The sequence below is a fragment of the Primulina tabacum genome, chromosome 4 (assembly GCF_025594145.1).
Source record: "Primulina tabacum isolate GXHZ01 chromosome 4, ASM2559414v2, whole genome shotgun sequence".
NCBI classification, from domain to species: Eukaryota; Viridiplantae; Streptophyta; class Magnoliopsida; order Lamiales; family Gesneriaceae; genus Primulina; species Primulina tabacum.
Window position 1 is genome coordinate 3,477,193 of NC_134553.1, and position 17,557 is coordinate 3,494,749.

Here is a 17,557-nt window from a genome sequence, read left to right on the forward strand (position 1 = left end):
TTACAACACTTTCATTTAGTTGCAGAATAATATAGAAAAATGATAACTCAATAACCTAAAAAAATAAAATAAAAAATTTAAAAATTGAGCCTTGTGAAATAAAATATCAATATTATAATTTATTTGTATTATTAAATTTTGTATCGAGAATTCCTGAAGGAATTTTATTTTTGTGAAGTTTCATTATATTAATGTTGCATTCTGAATTATGTCCAACAATTTATTATTTTTCACAATTTCTTTCTATTTTTTGTTTATATTCTGTGAGACTGTTGCTTAAAGAAATATATATATATATAATATAATATAATGTATTATATATAATATAAAGCAGACAAAAAGAAAAATAAAAAGGAATAATTTTTATTTGACACCCGATGCATGTTGGCATTGAGACCAAAATTTTAACCATTCATTCTTCAAAAAAATAAAATAAAAATTAAAATTAACCATTCAAAGTTAAGTTTTTTTAATTCTAACATATTCAATCATCATAGACAATGTCATCGTCGAAAACCAGCTTGTTGTATTGATTTAATTTTACAGAAAAAAAATTCCCAAAAAAAAAGACAGACTTTAAAACGAAATATAAATTTGGTATAACTCAAATTAAAATAATTTCGTTCGACTTAAGGGTCATAATTATAATTTCATAAAAACTTTTATGAGACGGTTTTATGAGTTAATTTTGTGAAGCAGATCTCTTTTATCCGTGTAAGGCCCGAGAATTTGATTACCGTAATCTGAACTGATTTGGGTGTATTTACCGTAATCTGAACTGATTTGGGTGTATTTACCGTAATCTGAGATTATTCTGGGATGATTTCTTGATTAATTGAAGTGTTTATAGACGGAACGGAGTGGACCGGGAAAGACGAGAACGGACGCGAAATATGTGCGAAGGAAATGTCATGCGCGCACATGCGCGAGTTGGTGCGCACACATGCGCGGTTTTGACAGAAGACTCCGCGCATATGCGCGGCGTGAAGGCGCGCATATGCGCGAGGTGTCCAGTAGCCAAGGAAATGCTCGGCGCATATGCGCGACGTGAAGGGGCGCATATGCGCGAGCAGGGCAGTGAGTTTGGCGCACATGCGCAACGGAAGGCGCACATATGCGCGAGAGATGCCGAGACACACGCGCCGAGAAATGGTGTCTCGCGCATATGCGCCGGTTGATGTCGCGCATATGCGCGATACGTGTTTCTTGAAGGAACGAGCCACGTTTCCTTGAGCATGCATGATATATATATATATATATATATATATATATATATATATATATATATATATGTAGGTACAAGCGATTGTTCCTCAGAATTGAAAGAGGACGAAGCCGAGGGAAGCTTCGGGAGAAATTCAAGTTACGAGCGAACCGTCCGTCTGATTTTGAATTCGACTTCAGTACTGTGTTCCTATCAACGCAGGCTACAACTGGACGTAAGTTTTGTTACGTTGTTACATATTCTGAAATTATGATGTTGTTGGAATTGAATAGAATTCATATATGATGTTCTTGACATGTTAGACATCATAAAATCGAAGTCAGATTAAGAAACGGACTGGTTATGTAATTGTTATGATTTTTGGAATTGATTAACTGAGATTCGATATCAGATTGGTGTTGTTATTGAAATTATGAATTGCACCGATATTGATTATGAGTTCTGGTATTATATCTGTGGTGTTGAAATTGACGGGGTTATCGAGACTGTATTGTTATGCCGTCGAAACATCCGTAAATTGATATTGATCAGATTCAGTATCGGTTGAGATTGTATTGTGGTATCGTATGTCGATGGGCATTGATCAGATTATGTTTTGATTTGAGTATTAATCAGAACAGGTGTTGAACTGAGTTATGTACTGATATTGTATCTATTCGATTGTCATTATCAGATTTGGGTATGGACAGAGTTGACTTCGATACTTCGTCTTCGTCGGACCGAGAAGATAAAGGTATAAATTAATGTTGAGTTGGGATTGCACAACTCGAGTGAGGTTTGGCTTCGAGTTTCCCTAAATCACATACTTTACCTTATGATATTGATTTGATTGATGTACTTGTTCTCTTGATTTTTAGACAGCAGGTATTAGACGAGTAGCCTTGTGACAGAAGTGCCTGATAGTGGTGGGATCGCCACGGGCACATTGCACGATGTCACAAGATAGTGTATTGGCGATTGTGCCAAATTCTGTCACCGGATGTTTGGCCATCGATGTGGATAGAATTATAACTTCTTCTATTACTGATGATCGATATTATATCGATGAGGATAGAATTGGAGCTTCTTCTATTACTGGTGATCGGTACCGTATCGATGTGGATAGAATCATAACTTCTTCTATTACTGGTGATCGATATTATATCGATGTGGATAGAATCGGAGTTCTTTCTATTACTGGTGATCGATACTATACCGATGTGGATAGAATACGAGCTTCTTCTATTATTGGTGATCGATACCATATCGATGTGGATAGAATTGGTATTTCTTCTATTACTGGTGATCGATACCCTATCGACGCGGATAGAACTGGAGTCTTTTCTATTACTGTTGGTCGATATGAGAATGCTAACTTCTAGAAACCGGGATCCCTAGACTAGGATTGAGTCTAGTCTTAAATGTGGAGTCACGAGTCTAATTGACAGTTATATTGATTGATGTTGATTATGTTCCTGAATGTGGTACATATTGATTTATGTTCCTGATGATGGTACATGTTTAGAATATGATTTATTCTTGATATGGATTTATATTCTGATTTGAATACATGTTAGACATATCTGTTATATGCTTTTATATTGTTTTATAATTGCATGTATACATGATTTATACTGAGAATGTAATTCTCACCGGAGTTATCCGGCTGTTGTCTTGTCTGTATGTATGCATGACAACAGGTGGGATAGGATCAGGGTCAAGAAGAGAAAGAGGCTGGACTAGATAGCGTGGAGATCCGGGCTTCGAAGCAACTTAGGATTCAGCACTGAGATATAGTTGAACCTAGTTGAATTCTTGTTGATAATACAAGATTTGTATATTTATGTTTAATATGTAATTTGAATTGAATTACATTACGTTTCCGCTTTGTATTTTAAAAACAAAAAAAAATTTTAGATCCTATTTATACTAATTGATTAATTAGTCCCCATGATGATTAAGAACATGATTAGCGTCCGAGTCCCCACAATCTGACTTGATTCATGAGAAAATATTGTTTTATATCAAAAATATTGTTTTTTATTAAGTATGAATCGAGTCAACACTATTACACGAATATAATTTCGTGAGCAGTCAGATGATATATACTTTTATCTTAAATCTCTATTTAACTCCCACAGCTGGATAAATAAGCATATGAAATGCGATTTTGTCAACATTTTTGTGTTGAAATTTTTCTGCATTACGATTACATTCAAAGTTTTCGGAAGGTCGACTTCCCATAAACTAGGCACTTGATTAAATGTTTATATCTATCGGTAAATTAATAAAAAATCCTCAAAAAACAAATTATCCTCGTGTAAGAAAAATATCTTTGAACTCCTTGAACCTATTTCCTTTCTTAAATGAAAATTAATATAAAATATTAAAAATATGATACTAATTTATAATATTCAAGTATTAAATGTTTCAGATTTAGTATTTATATATATTTTTTTAGTGCTTAAACATATATAGCAGATATTGTTATTAATGATACATTTGTTTTTTCGTATGAAAATTAGTGTAAAACATTGAAAATATGATAATGATATATAATATTGTCTTTTCGAATGAAAATATGTACAAAACATTGAAAATACAGTACTGATATATGATATTTGATTACTAATCTTTTTAGATTTGCTATAAAAGATAAGATTTGATTATAAAATTATAAAATTGTACCAATTTTATTAATATCATCCATCTCTGCACATTTTTAGATACTCAAAAATAATATATTAACAACATATCTGAAATAGATGATACTCATATATAATATATTAGTACTATGTTTTCAATGTTTTATACTGATTTTCATCTGAAAAATAACCGTGTCATTAATATTAATATTTGTTATTCATGTTTACATACTCAAAAAATCAAATATTGAAACTAGATATGAAACAATTGGTACTCAAATATCACATATTAGTACTATATTTTTAATGTTTTGTATCGATTTTCATTTGAAAAACACATGTTAGCTTAGAAAGTGCAAAAATATTTTGTTATAGATTAAAGAACGTAAACACATAATTTTCTTTTAAAAACTAAATGAAAATTTAATTACGAGTATCTAAAGCAAATTTAGGTACTCACAAAAAAGATAGGGTTCCATTCCAGTAGGTGAGATTAGCTCGAATTCAGACCTCGAATTTACTTTAGACCTGAAATCATGAAGAGTACGTTAGAAGGGGGCCGTGAGGGTGTCCCCGCGTAGCCCCTCCGAAGCTCAAGTCAGATACTGAGAATAAAAAAGGAGAGCAGTTAAGGATACTGCTGAAAATCAATATAATAAATGAATGAATTGAAAACTCAAACCTGCATGAGATCCATCATGAGCAACTTACCTAGGTTTAGAATGTGTCAATGTCCAAAAACTTGTTTGGTGCTAATTTCTATGGGCCTATTCATGGAGTAGAACCAATCAACGAGGGGTTCTGTTCTTGAAGCTCTCGCCTTTGTGTGTTCAAATCATCCATCTATTATATTAACACCAAAAAAAATCTAATCAAATTTTCTTGCCAACAAATACACACTATTTTTTTTTACACTGTTTTTATTTTATGTGTATGCACAAATTTAATCAAATAAAAACTAAAAAAATATCATATATAATTATATCAGATTATATATTGTTGAAATTTTATTTATATTTTGTGAAAATCAAATGAAGAATTTAAAGTTATAAAATAAATTTGTTTAAAGCCTAATACAATTTTAGAATGATGTAAGCAAATTTTTAAATTAAATAACTAAAATAGAGTAGTTTTTGAATTTTTGTTTAAAAATAATAATTATATATATACACAATAAGTTTTGTTATAATAATTTTAATTATTTTCTAATAAATTGATTGATGTGAGAAGAAGAATAAAATATACTTTTGAAGAAGGCGATGATGGAATTTAATGAAGTCGATTTCAATCCCAAAATCCACGTACACCAAATGACATGTATGGATGACAGATTCTTAATTTTTCATCATATTTATTTACTATATAATAGCTGTCTTATAACTAAAATTAAGATTTTGTGATGACAATAATGCTTGATTTATGTTTGTTTGGTTGGCACTTTGAAATACTAAAAAAACAGCGGAGATGTGTGCCCATCAAATTCTTGCACGAATGGTTATTTTTAACAATATAGTTTTTATAAATACTACACATCTTTTTGCTCAAAATTTCGATAAGTTGACAACTACTTGTAATAAATAAATATATATATATGTATATGTATATATATATTGCTATTACGTTGTTCATCAATCGTACTCATCAATAAATTGACGTTCATCTATCGAATATATAAGTTTAATATGGTTCGGTTCATCAAATCTAATAAGCATGTGTCGCTTTATTCATGAATAAAAAAACGAACATGAAATGTAAAAGCACAACTTGCTTTTTCAACTCCCTACATTATTGTATCTCTCTTTTAATCAAAATATCACTCACTTAAATAAAGTATCATATAATTATATAAAGTTACATTTGCGATCGAGTTATTGGAGATCGTAAAATCATATATAGAGACAGAATAAACTATTAAAAAAACTATATAAACGAATAAAAAAAGTAGATAAAAACTTGTGTGAGACGGTCTCACGGGTCGTATTTTGTGAGACGGATCTCTTATTTGGGTCATCCATGAAAAATATTACTTTTTATGCTAATAGTATTATTTTTTATTGTGAATATCGGTAAGGTTGACTCGTGTCACAGATAAAGATTCGTGAGACCGTCTCACGAGAGACTTACTTAAAAAAGTATTGCTGAAATATATATTATTTTATATAACTATCGTATGCGTAGACGTAGTGGCCGATTCACATATTCCATATATACTAGTTATTATGCACACGCGATTCGTGTGTAAAATTTTTTTTTATCATTATCTATGGACTAAATTGTAATTTGACAATTTATGAAGTGACTAAATTGATATTTGAATTGTTGAAATAAAAAAATAAAAATAAAAATATGTGTTTAAATTTTTTAAAGAAAACAACAAAAAACAAAAGTATAAGAAAAAAAGTTGGTGTCCTCTTAAGTAGTTAGTATCATGTGATCAAGCTTAATATAATACAATATATATATATATATATATATATATATATATATAGAAGAAGAAAAAACAAGGTGCTCGCTCCATAGAATACCACCCCCCAGTCCGCACCACAGGTTTCCCAAAATCGTGTGCAAGTTGGCCAACGCCCTCTTCATAATGAATTTTCCACGTGGGTTTTATTTTTAAATGCATTATTTAATTAAATATAATCAATACACATTTAAATATTTATTTAATACAAACTTTCTAATATTAAATAGAGTATGTCTCCTCTTGTGAGACGATCTCACGAATCTTTATCTGTCAGACGGGTCAATCCTACATATATTCATAATAAAAAGTAATACTCTTAGCATAAAAAGTAATATTTTTTCATGGATAACCCAAATTAAAGACCCGTCTCACAAAATACGACCATGAAATCGTCTCACACAAGTTTTTGCATGTTAAATATTAACTTAATTTAGCAAGCTTATTTGACTTTTCTCCCAAGAATTGGGCTGTCGGCAGGTAAAACCGTAAATTAGTGTTGTTATCAATGGTTTATTCACACGTGTATTATTATTATTATTATTTACATTTTAAATGTTTGGATTAGAGTATACATATATACATATATATATATATTTTGAACATAATATCTATTTATTTGAGATTCGAAAGTTCTTTAATATAAAAATAATAAAAAAATCATTAATTTCAAGAAGCTGCTGGAAAGAAAAGTCAGCATTCCTCTCGCCCAAAACCGCGTTCAATTTCATCCCCGTCTTTTGTTAGGCATTATATTTTGCGATTGTGGCATAAAATATCAACTTCAGGCTTTGTTAATATTAATAATAATAAAAAAAACTCCGTTCAAAAATCTTAATCAAAAATCTTAATAAATATATATATGAACACTCCAAATTACAAAACCAGACAGACAAAATATGTTTTTAGAACTTTCAGATATGAAGAATGAAATTGTATGCAACAATATGTATTGGACGAAAGTAAATGTATTTTCTATTTTTTTGTGGCTTAAAAAATTATATAGTTCCAACATATGAAGATATTTCGGAGTGTTTTTTGCTTGCTTTATTCAATGTAAGTCTTTCATGTAAATAGACTTCTCCTGATATTGAGTTCTATCTACAAGTTTCCAAAGGTTGCACTTTGATGGGACCATTTTGTAATTAGTTGTGTATCAAGAATGCGATTGAATCTATTGTGATCATCTTTATATCAACGAATCACCACTCAAGGCATCCTTTATATTAGATTCGAATTTGGTAGACCAGATCGCATCCTTCTCGATGGTGCACTTGTCTTGGTATGCATTTGATCGCTCTAGATTGATCCGATCCAACCATTCGCTATCCAGTGGTCACGATCATGAACCATAACACCCCTCGTCACACGTCTACTGGCGCCATATCACTCGCCACACTTCCACGGATTGGGCATGCCTAATCATTGAGCCTAGATTCATTTTTGTTTAAGGAAAAACAATGTGTTAAATGCGCAATATCTATTATATCGTTTATTTTTTCACCATATTAATTGCAGGAAAAATTGTATTTTTATATATTTATCAATTTACGATATTGGTTTTCTATGTTATCAGTTTTAATCTGTTATATAAATTTTTTTAGTAATTTTAATCATTTTTTCTTGTGTGACAACAATATGACATTGATGTGATGCTGACGTATTGACATGTACATCACCGCATCAACGCTCTCAATCAAATCAAAGATGTTTAAAATTACCAAAAAAAAATGAACTTGATTAAAAATCACAGAAAATACAGTTTTGTTTCCCTTCTAAATTACATGTTGGGAAAAGAATCGTGGGCTGAAAAATATTTGTTATCGTAGGTACAAATATCAAAGCACTTGAAAAACATGTGTGCCAAACCCAATAATTCGAAACGCTCCAAACAAAGGTATCCAAAAAATAAACAAATAGAATATAAAAACTCGTGTTTCTTACATCCATTTACTTGTTTATTTTTCTTTCCTTGGGTCCCACCGCTTCCTTATCTCTGCCTTTGCTTCGTCTCAAAAGGCAATTATCACGTGCTAAATCCCCCGTTAATACGTTTGCTCTAGAAAAATTATTATCACCTCAAGAGTTTTTGTATCACACCTCACGATACTTGATCCGATTTCATAGCTCTAGATTTTGATTATTGTTCGCTATTAATTACCAGAAATGCGGATTCATCTCGCCGCCCCAACTCTTTTGGCCAATTAGTTTGAGTTTTATGTATTTCAGTTTAGGTTCAAGAAAAGGAAAGTGTGTGCAAGAATATAGATTGAAAAATTCGTGGCTGAAATTTGAAGATCTGGGCTGAACTAATCGAGGGCTGTTTTCGATAGGTGGATATGTCGGGATTACAGCAGTTTTCAGACGGACGGAGGCCCGGAAAGGCGCCAGAAAGGTCGAGTTTTATGCATACTTGCAACCTTTTGAGTCGGTATATCAAGAAGAAAGGTAGCCTCAGAGATTTCAATCTTGAGATTGATGGGAAAATCGAAAGCCTCGAATCTATAAGTAAGATTTCTATGTTTTAATTCTCCTCGTGTAATTATTTCCTTTCATATCTACTATTTCTGTTTTAGACTTTAGAACTGTTAAATCTGAGTACTATGTATATTGAGATTTGTGAGGGAATTAATAACCTGTAATTATTATGGGAATTCCGCATAATAAGATCTGCAGCCGGCAGGATATGGAAGACTTTAAAAGCTTGTATTAACTTTGCAAATTTTCTACTTTCGAGTTATGATTCTGAATATGTTACATTTTCGCTCATTTTTTAGTTTTACAAGTCATTTTTATACTTGTTAATCGACAGTGAAATCCGGATCTGCTCATGCCGCATCAGCTTCTTCAACTGTTAATTTACTGACCAATATGGATAAACCAGCACGACCTTCCACGGATTCGTTGCCTCGTCCCGCCAGGCCTGATTGCTCCGTCAATTTGCTCGAAGATACACCAGAGAAATACACCAAAAGGTTCATTTTTCCTACTTGATGAATCAAGAATCTCCCTTTAGCACCCATAATCTTCTAAATTAGCTTTTTATAATCTGTGGTCGTCAATCATCAACAGAGTGATATTTTTTTCATTATTATTTCCAGCAAAGATGCAAAAAAGATTGAACCCGAGACTGCTCAGCTGACCATATTTTACGGCGGCCGGATCCTGGTATTCGATAGTTGTCCAGCGGACAAAGCAAAAGAGCTAGTAAAATTTGCCAGCAAAGGCAGCCCCCGCATCTCCGGTGGCCTTGTGTCGAACATCTTGCATCAAAACCCAAGCCCCAGCGCTCTAGTGGCTACAAAACCTTTCTCACGAGACGGACTTCCACCGGTACCCAGTTTCCAAACCACGGCTGGCTTAATGTCGTCGAACAGCTGTAAGGACAAAACAAGATCAGAAGTTATTGGTCACCAAAAAGCTGGTGGCATCTCGTCCAACACCTCTAAGGACTTACCGAACACGGGGAGTGGCGACATGGGGTTGAGCTCTGGGACCGTAGTGTGCATTTCTCCGCAGCCTGTAATTAATGGATCTGGTAATCAAATTACAGGACTACTTGGTTTATACTAGTTTTTTCGAAAAAAAAAAAGATCATAAAGCTTGATACAAGATACAAGTCTAAAACTGAGTGTGGTTTTTGTGTAATCAGATTTGCCAATTGCTAGGAGGTCTTCAGTTCATCGGTTCCTTGAGAAGAGGAAAGAAAGGTATCTCTCCCTCTGATGTATTTTAACTTTGTTGAGATGCTTAATTTATTGGTATAAACACAAAGCATATCAATCAATATCTGAAAGAGATGAGTTGCTATGAATAAGGTTTTGAGTTCGAAAATAGGCGTGCAAGTCTCGAGCCTATCTAGATCGATTCCGAACAGGTTGTCCGTGGTTCGATTTGGCTCCAGGACGAGGACCTATACCGAAAAAATAAATCAAGAGAGAATGGTAGAAACAAGCCGATTTCGTTAGCATGAAGCCTTGTAAAGGGTAGAAACTGGGAAAATTAATGGACCTTTTTCTGCTATAGATTTCATTCAATTGTTTTTCTATTAATGACTGATTTTGTTAGTGAATTATGGGAATAAAATTAATTTTCTAAATTTTTGTTTTTCATTCTTGACATTGGTGGAACAGAGCTTCTGCGAGAGGGCCATACCAAGATCAAGAACATGCAGCCTCTTCTTCATCCAAAGGAGATGAACTCCTGGACCTCAAATTATAGCCTTTATTTGGCGTTCGAGTATGGATTGTTATATATTGTTATCTGGTAATTAATCATCATTTGAACATGTACTCTTGATCACAACTACCGGTTAGGGTTTACATTCGCTTATTTTATTACCGTTTAGGTTTGAGGGATATTATTATTATTTTTTTAAATTTATAATATCGATTTATGAAATTAATTTTTTATTTTTGTTTTGTTTTTTTGTTTTGTTTTTGTGGAAAGAAAATGAGAATGTTCGTTTCTCTTTTAAACAAATGCAAACACTAGAGTCGTTGGGGTTAATTTATCACAGGGCCAAAATTTTATTGATGTTGAGTAAATTTATCAAAAATCCAAAATATTGATATTACATCATATAAACATATTTGAGACATAATTTTTAAATTGCTTATTGTAAAGAAAATCTCAATATTTTACTTCATAAAATTTGAGAAATGGTAAATGATAGTGTGGGTGTAAGACAAATCAAGCTAGCAAATGAGTTTTTCGAGCCGATTTTGTAAATATTTGGTTCATATTCAAAACTCATTGAATTCGAATTGAACTCAATTACATATTATTCTGTTCGATAGTTACCAAATGTTCGTGAACTTTAATATTTTTATTGATATAATATAAATATATATTTGGAACATTTATTTCGAGTACTTCACGAACATGTTCGAATATTTCGAGTCGAATTCGAATATTGATTCGAATTCAATATGAGAAAAAAATATTAAAATTTTAATGTTTCAACTCGAACTTGAATATATCTAAGTAGGAGCTGGGCTGAAGACCTCGAAACTTAAAATTATAAGATGTGAGCACCGATGATGTGACCATTCACCTGTTGGATGTTTGAAATATAAAAAAATTGCACATCCAATAGGTGAGTGTCATCTAATCAATGTTCACATAAGTCTGTATGATAAGTATGAAACATATCAAAACTGTATATGTGTATATGTATACATACATATCCCGCACCCCTAAAAAATTATTAGTACACATAATATAATTTTTTTTATAATAATATTTGAACATTTTTATAACTTTTATGAAATTATCCTACACTCATCGACTTGAATCATATATTCATATCCGAGAATTATTTGAACAATAATATTAAAAAATATGAAGTAGGTCTCTTGTGAGACGATCTCACGAATCTTTATCTGTGAGACGGGTCAATCATACCGATATTCAAAATAAAAGTAATACTCTTAGCATAAAAAGTAATATTTTTTCATGAATGACCCAAATAATCTCACAAAATACAACCCGTGAGACTGTCGCACACAAGTGTTTGCCAAAATTTTGATATCAGTTATAAAATGTATTAATTCAAATACTAATAATGTTAACAACAGTATTTTTAAATTTTTTATATAATAATAGCATTTTAAGTAATAATAGTAGTAAGTAAAATATTAATAATGATTTACGAATTACCGTTATAACTATTTTTATCGTTATCAATTCATTAAAAATGAAATAAAATTCCTTAATTAGACCGAGTTTCTAAACCCGGTCCTTAGTTAAAAGAATAAATAACTCATGAGACGATTTTACAAATATTTTTTAATGAGACGATCAACCTAATTCTTATTTAGCATGATTTTTTATTAATCGAATTAGATTAGATATTTGTGTCACGAAATTAATCGACGAGTAAGTTTTGGTTTAGTTAATAATACCTAATGGAGAATAAATCCCGCTTCTTACCGCGTGACGTCGGGACGGGTAAAATCTCGTGCTATAAATATGCAAAACTCCACTTACATTTCCCCTTTTCAAGTGTCGCCTCTAATTTTCTGCTTTTTTTTTTTCCTTTTCTATTTTTTTTTAGTTTTTCTTTGTCGTTCGAGGCATTTACCCCCTTCTCCTCCCCACAAACCCTACCCATCCTCGAGCCCTTGAGAAAATTGTATAATCGATTGTTTCGCAACCATTTCATTTGAAATCTGACAGAGATGCAGAATCAAAGGCTGAAGCAGCAACAGCAACAGGCTTTGATGCAGCAAGCTCTCCTTCAACAGCAGTCTCTGTATCACCCTGGTCTCTTAGCTGCTCCTCAGGTTTTTCCGAGACTCGGATTTGTTATAGTTTCTTAGTTGGAGTGAGTCTATGACTGTTTGGTTTTTGTGATCGCGATAATTTTCGTTCTCTCTCTCTCTTTTGGTACGCTTTTGCGATTTGTCCGGTGCTATTAATTGTTCAGTCCTTTCTGCAAATTTTAGCGAGTAGGTGTTGTGCGACTATGTTCCGTTTTCGAAGGTCCATTCATACTGTTTACTTTCTGTGTGTTTGGGGCTTCCCACATCTCCTCTAGTTTGTCGAGTTGCAATCGAGTTCTTGTTTGGCTGCTTGCTTTTAGTCTGCAGATAATGTTTTATCAAAAGGGCTCACGAAGTGTCCCGTCTTTTTATCTCGCGAAGAGTCATTTTGTCATGGAAAGTTTTGGTTTTCACCTAAATGAATTCTTTGTCGTTCCTTCTTTGCTTATCTATCTTTAGTGAAAAAGTCCTTGAGCAGCATTTATTGTATGAAGCCATTTTGGTTATTTTCTGAGAAATCCAATTGGTGACTGTTAATATTGGATTGTTCATTGTATACGCCATGTTTTAGTAGATTTTACTTTTGTTCGGACATATTAGTGCGGCATCAGAGATTCAGAGTATCCCCATTTCACGACAGTAGACTTGTAGAGTTATACGGCCCGAACTGTGTTGTTTTCTGTACCTTTTTTAGAACTTAGAAGCTTGCAGGGAAAGTGTTTTTTCATTGTTAAGTCCAACGGAATTAGATTTTAAATAATATAACATGACAGCCTGAAGTGTATATTGTTATATTGTAAATACCTATTTTTCCCTTCCAGTAGGGGCATTCCAACGTGTACGTTATGTATATTCTTTTCCAGTTTTTCCCCTTGGGTTGGATGGTGGATTTGGCGGCACCCTTATTAAGATTTTTTTCCTTTATCTTTATTTCTTTTTTTCCCCATTTATTCATTTTTGCAGATTGAACCAATCCCAAGTGGAAATTTGCCTCCTGGGTTTGATCCAAGTACTTGCCGCAGTGTGTGAGTGTTGTTAAGATATATTTTTCAGTTTTTGTTTCTGCGGAATGCTTAGTCAATGTTAATTTTTTTTAGTCCCCAGTTTTTTGGTATTTTATGAGTCTGAGTATTTGAAGAAATGTAAGGTTTAATTATGACTTTGAATCTTTGTAGTTTTTTATTCGTTTATTGACTTATTCTTTGTTAATGCCTGGAAGAGATTCTCATAAATCCATCTATTTTTCTTTGTTTTGTTTTGTTTTCTTTTTTTACTTCTAGGTTTTTTATTTCTTGAGAAAATGCAGGTATGTTGGAAATATCCACACACAGGTTACTGAGCCGCTTCTTCAAGAAGTTTTTGCTAGTACTGGTCCTGTGGAAGGTTGTAAGCTGATCAGAAAAGACAAGGTACAATTGTTGTCTTGTATTCTCTCTCCTGCTAATATTGTCGCACGTACCGATATGGAATTTGTGCTCTTAAGATGACGTTGATGTTCGTCTTCTTTTTTGCTTTGTTCAGTCGTCCTATGGATTTATTCATTACTTTGATCGTAGATCTGCTGCAATTGCAATAATGAACCTCAACGGAAGGCATCTGTAAGTCAGAATCATTAAATGTGTGACTTAATATTCTCCTGTAATTTAGAATAAAATCATTTTCTTCATTTCAGTTTTGGGCAGCCTATCAAAGTTAACTGGGCTTATGCTAGTGGCCAGAGGGAGGACACATCAGGTGGGTCTACCAATTAATGAACTATGCTTGTGATGTTTAACTAGTTTAGTGTAAAATCAATTTCTAGTAATTTTTGTCTCATGCCGACAATATCATTTGTTTAGGCCATTACAACATTTTTGTTGGCGATCTTAGCCCAGAGGTTACAGATGCCATGTTGTTCGCATGCTTTTCCGTTTACCCAAGTTGTTCGTAAGAATCCTCTCTTGACCACACTCCTGTATATACGCAAGTGATTTAAATTTTTTTGGGTTCCTTACAAAATCGGTGTACCTTAGTAATTATATTCTCTCATTTTTCCTTTGTATGCATAGAAGTAGTCATTTAGGTGTTGCCACATATTGGATATGTGATTTAGTTTTAGTTGATTTTGATTACAATGTTGGTCTTAGTGATGCAAGGGTTATGTGGGATCAAAAAACGGGGCGTTCCAGGGGATTTGGATTTGTGTCTTTCCGCAACCAGCTGGTATGTATTCATCGCTTGAATCTGAATTGTGTTTTTAATCAGAACATCCTTTAGATTAATTAAATCATTTTATTTTCATTCAGGAGGCCCAAGGCGCAATTAATGATCTAACTGGTGAGAATAGTTTGATTTCGTTTCTCTTAATGATTTGGTTCAAGTGATTTACTAGTTGCTCCTCTATGTGACATCTCAGGAAAATGGCTAGGCAGTCGGCAGATACGTTGCAACTGGGCTACAAAAGGTGCTGGTACCAGTGATGACAAGCAGAGTTCCGATGCAAAAAGTGTTGTGGAGTTGACAAATGGCTCCTCAGGTTAGTGGTTGGTTTGATAAGAATGGTGGTTATTGTCATCTAATGAAGATCTTATCGTCCACAGCATGCCAAGACTTTTGCTATTCGTGGTTATTGTGATTTTCCTTTTTGGTTTCATATGAATTTAATATCATCATTTGCTTTTACAGACGATGTCAAAGAGCTTGCTAGTAGTGAGGTTCCTGAGAACAATCCTCAGTATACAACTGTGTACGTTGGCAATCTTGCTCCGGAGGTAAGAAGCTCTTCAACGCCTCACATTCTCCCCCTACCATTCATACATTTAACTTTGAAACAATAAAACATAAATAGGTTTCTGTGGGTGCTTATCTATTTTTTCCTCAGTAGTGTGTGTTGGTTTTGGTTCTGGAATATTTGGACCAAGTGGAAAACGGAAGTGGTAAACAGTGTTTCTTTACTTAAAAGTTCATTAAAATATTAAATCTAGTTATTTTCCTATCACTTGTTAGACAATATGAATACCTCAGTGGTGCACTATAAATCATAGAAGTTACTTGGATATCAAAGTGAACATTTTCTATTCTTTATAATGTTATATCAACCATAATTTATTTTTAGTTTATACTTAAATGTTCTTTTGTAGTTTATACTCAATGAAATGCAAAAACATGCTACACTTTTATTCTGCCAGGTGACCCAGGTTGACCTTCATCGCCATTTCCATGCCCTTGGTGCTGGATCAATTGAGGAAGTTCGAGTCCAGCGTGATAAGGGATTTGGTTTTGTGAGATATAGCACCCATGCAGAGGCCGCTATGGCTATTTCAATTGGAAATACTCAGTCATTTCTCTGTGGGAAGCAAATTAAGGTCTGTTTTACATTTTTGTTTTCGACCAGCTTATTTAATTCGAACAAAAGACATGTACAACTGAAAATCTTATGCATCTCATTGCTGATGAGACACGGTTCAGGCTTTCACGGTGTAGTGAATTGCATTAGTGAGTCAATACAAGATGATGCACACGATTTTTGGCAGCCATATCAACAAAATTAATCACTACATAAATGAAGAGCATCTTTGCAAGAGTTACAAAAAATGAAAAATCCTAGTTCTCTTTTCCCCCTAAATCTTGGAAAAATTCAGAGTAAATACCCAGTAAACTGCATTTAAAGTTGAAATAACTTATTTCCTCAAAGAAATATGTACTTCCATCCTTCTCCTTTGTTTGGGCCTGTTTTCCCTTATTTTTTTGTCCAATCATTTTATTTTCGAAGTTTAAAGACTGAACCAAAGGTGTTGAGCATTTCCAAAGGAAGTACACACACAAATAGACGCAGATATGTGTTTCTCAATTTTATCACTCTTAAGTGTGTGAGATGGGTGTCTGTCTATGATTCTATTTTCAACCTTGACCTTAATATTCTTAAGTTCTGTTTAATGCTTCTCCAGTGCTCGTGGGGTAACAAACCAACTCCACCTGGAACAAGCTCAAACCCGCTCCCACCACCTGCCCCGGCACTCCTACCAGGCCTTTCTGCAGCGGATTTTCTAGCTTATGAACGACAACTTGCTATGAGCAAGATGGGCGGCGTTCATGCCCTCATGCACCCCCAAGGCCAACATCCTCTGAAACAAGCGTCAATGGGTATGGGTGCTGGTGCGAGCCAAGCCATTTACGATGGGGGTTTTGGGAACGTGGCTGCTGCACAGCAGCTTATGTACTACCAGTAATTTATCAAGATTTGATATTTGGACATACACACTGTGTGCCTCCGCATGTTAGAGTTTCTAACTTTTTAGGATGTTTTGTTATATTTTTGTTTTGGGGTGGATTCCCAACGCCAGACGTATGTATGCTTGTTTCATGTATTGTATACTTTGATGTATGCTTTTCTGCTTTCGTGTGGGAATGATTAGTGCCTTCTTTGAGGAATATCATGGCTTCATTTTTTCCCCTTTGCGAATGATAGCTTAATTTTATCATCTGTTTGACTTTTCAGATGTCCCGTGTAACAGTGTAGGAATGGCTAGTGTCTTCTTTGTGGGATACGATGACTCCTTTTATTTTTGTGGTGTATGATACATGTTAGTATCATCTATTTGCTTTTTTCACTCCACTCGTAATTTCTACAAAAATGGTTCTCCTAACCTATTGTGTCTGTCACTGGGATGTTTTTGTATAATGGGTGAAATAATGTGTTGGTTTTGTTAAGTCTGGCACTGCAATGACCACGTTTTTTTTCTTTTCTTATGGATACCTACTTCAGCGGTGCTTGAATATTTGGAATGGATATGAAATTTGTTTCACAGTTGCTACTTGTTGGTTATGGTACCACTTCAATTTGAAAAACGTAACCTTTATTGAATTAATGTGAATATTTGATATTTTTAGGCTGTGTTTAGTTAGATGGATTGGATTTTCCAATACCATAACTTGTTTTATTGCATTTTATGTAATGATTATTTATCTTATGTCAATTAAATCATTTAATTTAAAATTG

General features: G+C 33.4%; 2 protein-coding genes across 3 annotated transcripts; both read left to right on the forward strand.

Annotated features, from left to right (window-relative positions):
* The first annotated feature begins 8,318 nt into the window (after positions 1-8,318).
* LOC142542493 (jasmonate ZIM domain-containing protein 1-like) lies at positions 8,319-10,603 on the forward strand. 2 transcript variants are annotated; one of them, XM_075649155.1, is made up of 5 exons: positions 8,319-8,821; positions 9,126-9,288; positions 9,415-9,851; positions 9,966-10,023; positions 10,132-10,417. In XM_075649155.1, the coding sequence occupies exons 1-5, from the start codon at positions 8,653-8,655 to the stop codon at positions 10,136-10,138; spliced, it is 834 nt and encodes a 277-aa protein (XP_075505270.1). In that variant the 5' UTR covers positions 8,319-8,652; the 3' UTR covers positions 10,139-10,417. The 2 variants fall into 2 exon arrangements, with proteins under 2 accessions (XP_075505270.1, XP_075505268.1); XM_075649153.1 differs by lacking the exon at positions 10,132-10,417 and adding an exon at positions 10,447-10,603 and having other exon boundaries at positions 8,321-8,821.
* A 1,705-nt stretch (positions 10,604-12,308) lies between these two features.
* Positions 12,309-16,991, forward strand: LOC142542494 (oligouridylate-binding protein 1C-like). The gene is made up of 12 exons (XM_075649156.1): positions 12,309-12,600; positions 13,543-13,604; positions 13,886-13,988; positions 14,101-14,177; positions 14,252-14,313; positions 14,418-14,505; positions 14,706-14,781; positions 14,865-14,895; positions 14,975-15,094; positions 15,244-15,329; positions 15,747-15,923; positions 16,506-16,991. Exons 1-12 carry the CDS (start codon positions 12,496-12,498, stop codon positions 16,785-16,787), a joined length of 1,269 nt encoding a protein of 422 aa, XP_075505271.1. The 5' UTR covers positions 12,309-12,495; the 3' UTR covers positions 16,788-16,991.
* The last annotated feature ends 566 nt before the right edge of the window (positions 16,992-17,557 follow it).

Coding starts and splice junctions, on each gene's coding strand:
- LOC142542493 (XM_075649153.1), top strand. CDS start 8,653: ATGTCGGGATTACAGCAGTTTTCAGACGGACGGAGGCCCGGAAAGGCG. Junction 9,852..9,965: donor GCCTGTAATTAATGGATCTG/GTAATCAAATTA, acceptor TTGTGTAATCAG/ATTTGCCAATTGCTAGGAGG. Junction 10,024..10,446: donor CTTGAGAAGAGGAAAGAAAG/GTATCTCTCCCT, acceptor TTGGTGGAACAG/AGCTTCTGCGAGAGGGCCAT.
- LOC142542494 (XM_075649156.1), top strand. CDS start 12,496: ATGCAGAATCAAAGGCTGAAGCAGCAACAGCAACAGGCTTTGATGCAG. Junction 14,782..14,864: donor TGTCTTTCCGCAACCAGCTG/GTATGTATTCAT, acceptor ATTTTCATTCAG/GAGGCCCAAGGCGCAATTAA. Junction 15,330..15,746: donor TTGGCAATCTTGCTCCGGAG/GTAAGAAGCTCT, acceptor TTATTCTGCCAG/GTGACCCAGGTTGACCTTCA.